Source organism: Nematostella vectensis, chromosome 1 (genome assembly GCF_932526225.1).
Source record: "Nematostella vectensis chromosome 1, jaNemVect1.1, whole genome shotgun sequence".
In the NCBI taxonomy this organism is placed as follows: Eukaryota; Metazoa; Cnidaria; class Anthozoa; order Actiniaria; family Edwardsiidae; genus Nematostella; species Nematostella vectensis.
The window spans coordinates 5,456,582-5,467,057 of NC_064034.1; the positions used below are offsets into that span (position 1 = coordinate 5,456,582).

General features: G+C 48.1%; 1 protein-coding gene across 5 annotated transcripts in view; it reads left to right on the forward strand.

The window, feature by feature from the left end:
* Window positions 1-10,476, forward strand: part of LOC5510674 (transient receptor potential cation channel subfamily V member 5) — a 38,871-nt gene that overhangs the window by 4,610 nt on the left and 23,785 nt on the right. Inside the window, exons 6-14 of one of the 5 annotated variants that reach the window (XM_032379820.2) lie at window positions 353-426; window positions 927-1,109; window positions 1,579-1,755; window positions 2,784-2,930; window positions 3,044-3,124; window positions 7,945-8,167; window positions 9,010-9,174; window positions 9,320-9,380; window positions 9,443-9,509. In XM_032379820.2, the coding sequence (XP_032235711.1) occupies window positions 353-426; window positions 927-1,109; window positions 1,579-1,755; window positions 2,784-2,930; window positions 3,044-3,124; window positions 7,945-8,167; window positions 9,010-9,174; window positions 9,320-9,380; window positions 9,443-9,509 (1,178 nt within the window). Of the gene's footprint in view, window positions 1-352; window positions 427-926; window positions 1,110-1,578; window positions 1,756-2,783; window positions 2,931-3,043; window positions 3,125-7,944; window positions 8,168-9,009; window positions 9,175-9,319; window positions 9,381-9,442; window positions 9,514-10,476 lie in introns of those variants that run through there. The other 4 variants (XM_048724399.1, XM_032379822.2, XM_032379823.2 and 1 more) reach the window with 4 other exon arrangements.

The window sequence follows — 10,476 nt, forward strand, 5'->3', positions numbered from 1 at the left end:
AAGATTTTATTCTAAGATTTTTATCTTTTAAATAAATCAATCTTGAATAAGAAACGGAATTAGAAATGTTACCATGATAGATAATTTTTACACTTCAATTTAAATTGCTTTTTTTATTCGCGCTACCAACATCAGGAGCATACGTCGTTTATGTAACCTTATTTATAAGGTTTTGATAAATATTTCAATTAAGTCCTAAAGGTTTATTCCAAAAATATAGAAATGCTTCTGATATACCAACACTGGTCTCTCCGTTGCGATCAAGCTATCGCGTCCTAGAATAGTAAACAGATACGTTCAAGGCTTATCCATGCCGTTTGGTTATACAGTATATATCTTTTTTTTACATCAGGAAGCCATTCAGCACCCTGTGGTACGCATGCTTGTTATGACAAAATGGCGTCGATTCGCACATTGGTGGTTTGGGTACGTGTCCTATCCTCTAAGCTATTACATATTATATATCTTTGTCTCTCTCTCTTCAATGTCGAACGCAAGCTATTTCACATGCCCAGGCTCTGTCAATGAGTAATTTGAACCGACCGGCTCATTGACCGTTAATAGAGGGAACATATGTGTTACTTTGTGCAAGTATTCTTCCAAAAAAATGTAATAAATTCATTCCAACTTGATGTAGTACTTGTAGTTGTCTATGATTTACACGTTAAAGCGATTTGCGCTAGAGCAGCCCCAAGAGCCTGGGCTACAACCTGGAAACGGTGGAGGGGGGGGGGGGGGGGGGGGGGGGGGGGGGGGGGACGTTTCTCGAACGCTCGAAGTCCGGTTAGTAGACGGTTCCGCTGTACCGCTATGTAGAAATATTAGCATTGTATTTTGCACGTTTTAATTCCCTTGCTATTATATTTTACGCATTGGCAAATAATGTGTGCATTTTTCAACCTTTTATTTGATATTACTCTCCTTAGGCTGCAAGCTTCGTTCTATCTCTTCTTCCTTTTCGTGATGTCGTTTGCTCTGATCTACGGCTCGTCGAGACCCGATCCCCTCAAGTACGACGGCAAAGCAGACGGCATGCGTGCTTTCTGTGAGATTGCTACCGTTATCCTGGTTATGGTCTACTTCTATGCCGAGTGTTTGCAAGCTGACAAGTAAGACCTCATTAGGAGGGGGGGGGAGGGGCATTAGTCGACTTGCACTAACTGATCATGCGACTTTGAGTGAGAAATTCAAGCCATGCGGGGTTCCACTTCTGCGTTTTCGCGCAATGATAATTTACCTCAAAGGCTACCATTATTTATCCAAACAATTTGTGTTTGAAATGCGGCGAACGGGGTCTGATAAATCAGGCTACACAAAGACGGTAGCTTTCGTTTAGCCTGCGTAGCAAGCGTAAGGGACTGGGAAAAAGGGAAAATAAGGGCGCATGTCTTGGGGTAAACAATATTGAATGGTCGCTTACAGCAGATCCCCTGTTTTCATTTCCCCTTTTCCCTTCACCAGCTCGCGCGCGGACAGCTAGCTCACAAGTTTTACCCCTTGTGCTTGCTGCGCACGTTATTTGCCCTTGCGGCAGTACAGTAGATAGGAGCGTGTATGAGTTGCGTTTTTGGTTTTCAGGGAAGGACTGTACCGATATTTCCGTGACCCATATAACTATTTCGACTGGCTTGGTCTTACTCTGACATTCTTGGTGATTCCTCTTCGCTTCGCAAACACCAAGGTTCAATGGACGGTTGCTTCTATCGGCTTCCTCTTCAACTTCCTCCGAGTGTTCAAGTTCTCATGTGTTACAAGGTGAATCAATAAGAGGTAGTTTTCCTTGCCCTGTCTGATTGTCACATGTATCGGGGGAACAGTGAGAGAGCGACAAGCATTGACTGGAACTTCCTATCTGTCGTCTACTATACTCAAACATTAAGTGGCAGTCTCCCTAAGAGCGGCCGGGTCCGAATTTCGCGGCAGAATAATAGTAAGCCTTAAACTTTTTCCATCAAATGTGATGGTGTAAACAAAAGTGATGGTGTAAACAAAACAAAAAGATTTCATATAGGATAGATAGGGGTCTTTGGAATCTTGTAGCGCGTGAAGAAATAATTCGGAATAGGACAGGGAATCTGCCAATATAGTGGAAGTTCAAAGTTTCATTTTAGTTTTGGTATAGTGCAGCTGTGAAAACTGCCAATTTTACCCCTCCAAACATGCTATTTTTCCACTGGGCTACAACATGTCGAACAAGCAGAGGCTTGTTCGACATGTTGTAGCTATTCCATTTTTATTAGTTCTAGACCAAACTCTTTTGATGGAAAAAGTTTAACGCTTACTTTATTTCTTACGCGAAATTGACCCGGCCGCTCTTAGGGAGACTGCCACTTAATAATTGCTGTTTTGACGATAAATGATTTGTTAGTAATATGAAAGTGTTTTTGACACAACAAGAGAACACACAGAAAACGATGAAAGTTCCCGTATCTTATTGTCGTCGTTATCATATCAATCAATGGTTTCTTTAGTCCAGACCTGGGACTCTCTTTGCACTCGACATTCTGGCACGCGAGCCAGAATGACGAGCGGAAAGAGAGTCCCAGGTCTGGACTATGATTTCTAGTCTAGAGGAGCCTGGGGCGAGCGCGCTAGAAACCTGTTGATGCTGTTTAAAAAAATGGATAGGGGTTGAGTGGGTGGGGTTACCTCTATCCAGGTTTTTGTCCAGAAGTCGATGGTCGAACTACTTAAAGCGATTGAGAATACCTTTAATTGACGCATTCCATCCCTCATCAAGTCAAGCACACTAGCTGAACTAAACTGCTTTTTTTACCTTGTAGAACCACTGGCTTGTACACCAAGACTTTGGCTAAAATAGTCTATCGTGATATGACTCGCTTCATGGCAGTCTTCGTTGTCATCTTCCTGGGGTTCTGCGGTTCTCTCTACATCTCACTGAGCGCTATGAACTCCCAAGCGTTGTTCAGGTAAACCTGACTACCACCTGACCGCATTTCCACATCTACAACTGTTAACCTATATGTCGTAGGCTCACAGAAAGTGTCTCAGGTTGTATTCATTTCAATTGTTTTTCCCCTAGTGGCTTTCCAAGCGTGATGCTTGTCGGGATACGTGCGCTCGTCGAACAGAACCCAGTAGATGAAGACTACTCTAAATTCAAGTAAGTCTTTTACGTAGAGATCCCTTGCGAACAGAGTTTCTAAGGGCTTATGGAGTTCCCTGTTAGCAGAGGTCTCGAGGACTCATGGAGTTCACTGCTAGCAGAGGTCTCGAGAGCTCATGGAGTTCACTGCTAGCAGAGGACTCGAGGACTCATGGAGTTTACTGCTAGCAGAGGTCTCAAGGACTCATGGAGTTCCCTGCTAGCAGAAGTCTCAAGGACTCATGGAGTTCACTGCTAGCAGAGGTCTCGAGGACTCATGGAGTTTACTGCTAAGCAGAGGTCTCGAGGACTCATGGAGTTCACTGCTAAGCAGAGGTCTCTAGGGCTCATGAAGTTCCCTGATAGCAGTGGTCTCGAGGACTCATGGAGTTTACTGCTAAGCAGAGGTCTCGAGGACTCATAGAGTTCACTGCTAGCAGAGGTCTCGAGGGCTCATGGAGTTTCCTGCTAGCAGAGGTCTCGAGGGGTCATGGAGTTCCCTGCTAGCAGAGGTCTCGAGGGCTCATGGAGTTCACTGCTAGTAGAGGTCTCGAGAGCTCATGGAGTTCCCTGCTAGCAGAGGTCTCGAGGACTCATGGAGTTCACTGCTAGCAGAGGTCTCGAGGACTCATGGAGTTCACTGCTAGCAGAGGTCTCGAGGGCTCATGGGGTTCACTGCTAGCAGAGGTCTCGAGGACTCATGGAGTTCACTGCTAGCAGAGGTCTCGAGGACTCATGGGGTTCACTGCTAGCAGAGGTCTCGAGGACTCATGGAGTTCACTGCTAGCAGAGGTCTCGAGAGCTCATGGAGTTCACTGCTAGCAGAGGTCTCGAGGACTCATGGAGTTCCCTGCTAGCAGAGGTCTCGAGGACTCATGGAGTTCCCTGCTAGCAGAGGTCTCGAGGGCTCATGGAGTTCCCTGCTAGCAGAGGTCTCTAGGGCTCATGAAGTTCCCTGATAGCAGTGGTCTCGAGGACTCATGGAGTTCACTGCTAGCAGAGGTCTCGAGGGCTCATGGAGTTCACTGCTAGCAGAGGTCTCGAGAGCTCATGGAGTTCCCTGCTAGCAGAGGTCTCGAGGACTCATGGAGTTTCCTGCTAGCCGAGGTCTGGAGGGCTTATGGAGTTTCCTGCTAGCAGAGGACACGAGGGCTCATGGAGTTTACTGCTAGCAGAGGTCTCGAGGGCTCATGGAGTTCACTGCTAGCAGAGGTCTCGAGGACTCATGGAGTTCACTGCTAGCAGAGGTCTCGAGGACTCATGGAGTTCACTGCTAGCAGAGGTCTCGAGAGCTCATGGAATTCACTGCTAGCAGAGGTCTCGAGGACTCATGGAGTTCACTGCTAGCAGAGGTCTCGAGAGCTCATGGAGTTCCCTGCTAGCAGAGGTCTCGAGAGCTCATGGAGTTCACTGCTAGCAGAGGTCTCGAGGACTCATGGAGTTCACTGCTAGCAGAGGTCTCGAGGACTCATGGAGTTCACTGCTAGCAGAGGTCTCGAGAGCTCATGGAGTTCACTGCTAGCAGAGGTCTCGAGGACTCATGGAGTTCACTGCTAGCAGAGGTCTCGAGGGCTCATGGAGTTCACTGCTAGCAGAGGTCTCGAGGACTCATGGAGTTCACTGCTAGCAGAGGTCTCGAGGACTCATGGAGTTCACTGCTAGCAGAGGTCTCGAGGACTCATGGAGTTCACTGCTAGCAGAGGTCTCGAGGACTCATGGAGTTCACTGCTAGCAGAGGTCTCGAGGGCTCATGGGGTTCACTGCTAGCAGAGGTCTCGAGGACTCATGGAGTTCACTGCTAGCAGAGGTCTCGAGGGCTCATGGGGTTCACTGCTAGCAGAGGTCTCGAGGACTCATGGAGTTCACTGCTAGCAGAGGTCTCGAGGACTCATGGAGTTCACTGCTAGCAGAGGTCTCGAGGGGTCATGGAGTTCACTGCTAGCAGAGGTCTCGAGGACTCATGGAGTTCACTGCTAGCAGAGGTCTCGAGAGCTCATGGAGTTCACTGCTAGCAGAGGTCTCGAGGGCTCATGGGGTTCACTGCTAGCAGAGGTCTCGAGGACTCATGGAGTTCACTGCTAGCAGAGGTCTCGAGGGCTCATGGAGTTCACTGCTAGCAGAGGTCTCGAGGACTCATGGAGTTCACTGCCAGCAGAGGTCTCGAGGACTCATGGAGTTCACTGCTAGCAGAGGTCTCGAGAGCTCATGGAGTTCACTGCTAGCAGAGGTCTCGAGAGCTCATGGAGTTCACTGCTAGCAGAGGTCTCGAGGACTCATGGAGTTCACTGCTAGCAGAGGTCTCGAGGACTCATGGAGTTCACTGCTAGCAGAGGTCTCGAGGGCTCATGGGGTTCACTGCTAGCAGAGGTCTCGAGGACTCATGGAGTTCACTGCTAGCAGAGGTCTCGAGGGCTCATGGGGTTCACTGCTAGCAGAGGTCTCGAGGACTCATGGAGTTCACTGCTAGCAGAGGTCTCGAGGACTCATGGAGTTCACTGCTAGCAGAGGTCTCGAGGGCTCATGGGGTTCACTGCTAGCAGAGGTCTCGAGGGCTCATGGGGTTCACTGCTAGCAGAGGTCTCGAGGACTCATGGAGTTCACTGCTAGCAGAGGTCTCGAGGGCTCATGGAGTTCACTGCTAGCAGAGGTCTCGAGGACTCATGGAGTTCACTGCTAGCAGAGGTCTCGAGAGCTCATGGAGTTCACTGCTAGCAGAGGTCTCGAGGGCTCATGGGGTTCACTGCTAGCAGAGGTCTCGAGAGCTCATGGAGTTCACTGCTAGCAGAGGTCTCGAGGGGTCATGGAGTTCACTGCTAGCAGAGGTCTCGAGGACTCATGGAGTTCACTGCTAGCAGAGGTCTCGAGGACTCATGGAGTTCACTGCTAGCAGAGGTCTCGAGAGCTCATGGAGTTCACTGCTAGCAGAGGTCTCGAGGGCTCATGGAGTTCACTGCTAGCAGAGGTCTCGAGGACTCATGGAGTTCACTGCTAGCAGAGGTCTCGAGGACTCATGGAGTTCACTGCTAGCAGAGGTCTCGAGAGCTCATGGAGTTCACTGCTAGCAGAGGTCTCGAGGACTCATGGAGTTCACTGCTAGCAGAGGTCTCGAGGACTCATGGAGTTCACTGCTAGCAGAGGTCTCGAGGGCTCATGGGGTTCACTGCTAGCAGAGGTCTCGAGGACTCATGGAGTTCACTGCTAGCAGAGGTCTCGAGGGCTCATGGGGTTCACTGCTAGCAGAGGTCTCGAGGACTCATGGAGTTCACTGCTAGCAGAGGTCTCGAGGACTCATGGAGTTCACTGCTAGCAGAGGTCTCGAGGGCTCATGGGGTTCACTGCTAGCAGAGGTCTCGAGGGCTCATGGGGTTCACTGCTAGCAGAGGTCTCGAGGACTCATGGAGTTCACTGCTAGCAGAGGTCTCGAGGGCTCATGGGGTTCACTGCTAGCAGAGGTCTCGAGAGCTCATGGAGTTCACTGCTAGCAGAGGTCTCGAGGGGTCATGGAGTTCACTGCTAGCAGAGGTCTCGAGGACTCATGGAGTTCACTGCTAGCAGAGGTCTCGAGAGCTCATGGAGTTCACTGCTAGCAGAGGTCTCGAGGACTCATGGAGTTCACTGCTAGCAGAGGTCTCGAGGACTCATGGGGTTCACTGCTAGCAGAGGTCTCGAGGACTCATGGAGTTCACTGCTAGCAGAGGTCTCGAGGGCTCATAGGGTTCACTGCTAGCAGAGGTCTCGAGGGCTCATGGGGTTCACTGCTAGCAGAGGTCTCGAGGACTCATGGAGTTCACTGCTAGCAGAGGTCTCGAGGGCTCATGGGGTTCACTGCTAGCAGAGGTCTCGAGGGCTCATGGGGTTCACTGCTAGCAGAGGTCTCGAGGACTCATGGAGTTCACTGCTAGCAGAGGTCTCGAGGACTCATGGAGTTCACTGCTAGCAGAGGTCTCGAGAGCTCATGGAGTTCACTGCTAGCAGAGGTCTCGAGGACTCATGGGGTTCACTGCTAGCAGAGGTCTCGAGGACTCATGGAGTTCCCTGTTAGCAGAGGTCTCGAGAGCTCATGGAGTTCACTGCTAGCAGAGGTCTCGAGAGCTCATGGAGTTCCCTGTTAGCAGAGGTCTCGAGAGCTCATGGAGTTCCCTGTTAGCAGAGGTCTCGAGAGCTCATGGAGTTCACTGCTAGCAGAGGTCTCGAGAGCTCATGGAGTTCCCTGCTAGCAGAGGTCTCGAGGACTCATGGAGTTCACTGCTAGCAGAGGTCTCGAGGACTCATGGAGTTCCCTGCTAGCAGAGGTCTCGAGAGCTCATGGAGTTCACTGCTAGCAGAGGTCTCGAGAGCTCATGGAGTTCACTGCTAGCAGAGGTCTCGAGAGCTCATGGAGTTCACTGCTAGCAGAGGTCTCGAGGACTCATGGAGTTCCCTGCTAGCAGAGGTCTCGAGAGCTCATGGAGTTCCCTGTTAGCAGAGGTCTCGAGAGCTCATGGAGTTCACTGCTAGCAGAGGTCTCGAGGGGTCATGGAGTTCACTGCTAGCAGAGGTCTCGAGGACTCATGGGGTTCACTGCTAGCAGAGGTCTCGAGGACTCATGGAGTTCACTGCTAGCAGAGGTCTCGAGGACTCATGGAGTTCACTGCTAAGCAGAGGTCTCTAGGGCTCATGAAGTTCCCTGATAGCAGTGGTCTCGAAGGGCATTCACTTTCCTGCTTGTGGAGGTCACGAGGGCTCAGACTGTTGTGACCATATATATATATATATATATGTTAAGGCTTAGTGGTTGTTTAAAGGTAACCTCTTAATAGGTGACCGCTAGATATAGGTGTAACTCTATGCGTTTCCAGGTGGTTGTCTGTGCTGATCATTCTTGTGTACATGGCGATGGTGGTCGTGATCTTGCTGAATATCCTGATCGCTCAGCTCAGCTACACGTACGCCGAGGCGAAGAAGATGGCCAAGCTCCAGTACGACATTGATCGCGTGCTGATAGTCACCAAGCTGGAGCACAGTCGCTTTGCTAGATTCGTAAGATCTCGTCTCTACCCCAAGTCTTGTGTGAAACATTTTGTAGGTTTGATTGCATCGATTCGTAAAATCTCGTCTCTACTCTAAGTCTTGTGTGAAACATTTTGTAGATTTGATTGCATGGATCTCATCCCGGTGGGGGGGGGAACTCCCTATACCGAGATGACGGGGATGCTCGTAGTACCTTTTAGGGGTTAAAATCACGGGTTTGGTACTTTTTAGGGGGTTCGAGCTCAAGCGCTGGCCTTTTTTTTTTGTGACACGTTATCTTTTAGGGGTCAGAACAAGCTGCTATTCGATATTTAAAAAAAAACTAAAAGTAAATTTCCCTTTTCCAGTTCTGAGTTCTACAATTGCTAAATATAGAATGTAGACAAAGTATTGTAAGAAATATATTTTCATTATACTGAATGACAGTATAATTTAGTAAACATAACTGGTGGGGGTGCTTGATGACTTGTCATCTGCAGCAACTAAAGTAGTTTAAAAGTCTATATTTTGTTGGTACCTTTTAGGGGTAAAAATGAAATTTCCTTCGAGCATCCCCGTCATTATAATATGGGAGTCTCCCCCCCCAGGGGATTCCATAGATCTCGTCTCTATTCTAATTCCTCTAACAAACGGAGATGAGAATTGAGATTTGATGAGAGCCGATGAGGGTCCAGATTTTCATGGTCGTTTGACCGTGACTTTGTTATTTTTGAACATGTTCAAATCAACATGACAGTTGACTGTTTGATCGCGTGAACGAGAATTAATAAAAAAACATGATCACTCCTATATCAACTCTCCGTTTGATCACAGCCTAAGTCCTTTGTGGAACATTTTGTAGATTTTATTGCATAGCATTGTTTTGTCGCTCATCCTTCGATTCATTCCCCAAGGCTAAACATATTGTGTCTCGTTTTGGAAATGTCGCATCCCGAGAAGTATTCATTGTCTACCAAGAAGACCTATCACGCCTCCCTCAACACAGTTCCCACTTCCATGGGCTTACTCACAAGCACTCGATATTATCTATCAAACATGAGTGTCAAAATGAATTCATGGTATGGTTAATTTGAAGTTTTCAGTCAGTCCCCGCCCCCACCCCCCCCCCCCCCCCCCCCTATCTGTTGCCGTCAATCCTTAAACTCTACATAATTCATACCATCGTTTATTTTATAAACTTACCCACTTTGTTTTACCGGACAGAACTTGCGAATGAAATACTACCAAGAGGGAGACTGGATCGGGGAGGTCAAACTAGCTAAAGGTCAGTCCAGTTTGCAACAAATGAATTCGGAGCATTGCTTGATTTCATGATTTTCTTATCAGAGCTTCTTGAGTATAGCGAGGATAGCAGCCGCTGGGAAAGCATCGAGGAGAAACTCAGCCTCATTCGGTGAGTTGCCGTGACAGACCCCTTACGTGAACCTCTTGTACAGCGTGAATCCTTTCAATGTCCTCGTTAGTTTGTACTCGTAAAACTTCTCAGTTAGGGAAGGTTCAATATTTAACTGGGGGAGAGCTGCAATGTTTTGGGGGAGGGTTGCGATTTTTTGAGCGTCGATTTGGGGGAGGGCCTCAAATTTTGATACAGGGTTTAGTGGAGGGCCTTATTTTTTGAACAGGTATTCTGATCAACTTTCGAGCGTCCTAAATATCTGGAATTTCAAAATTTTTCGGGGGAGAACCCCAGACCCCCTAAAAAGAATTAAATAAACCAATGTGATGTGTCTGCTTACAGGTTTATGACTTGCGTTTCGCTGGTATTGAAAACCATTATCCCCTAAAGTCTGGCTTATACTTTTTTTTATCTTTTGCAGTTTTGGTTTTATTAACTTCAATCACTAAATTTGCGAATTTCAAATTTATGTCAAAGTCCCCCCCCCCTACCTTTAAGGTGGTATGAAAGATATGTAAATAAGGTTTCAGTTGGGGAGGAGCTAATAATGCTATTTTCCATTTAGGTTTTAACAATAATGGCATTTTATATATTTGGAAATGGCAAAATTTTAACGTGGGAGCATGCCCCCATACCCCGTATACAATAGTATTTGCGCCCCGAAAAATGGGCTCGGAACAACACCTCCAGGCATGGTGCCGCCCCTTCATGGACATGCCTAAGTCAGTGCCCTCCCTCACACAACAATTTGGCGTGCGGGGGGAGGGGGCGGTCTCGTCTCCCCACAATTTGAATTGGAAACAATGACAGGCCATATTCCGGTTAAGAAATTATAAGCATATATTTGTCTTCTTGGCAGTGCATAACCCCTTTTTTCGTTTGTACAGCACAGGCTGCTTGTTATTACAATTGTAGGTTTACTTCATTTGTGGGCAACTTCTTATTACAATTTTGGGTGTTTATT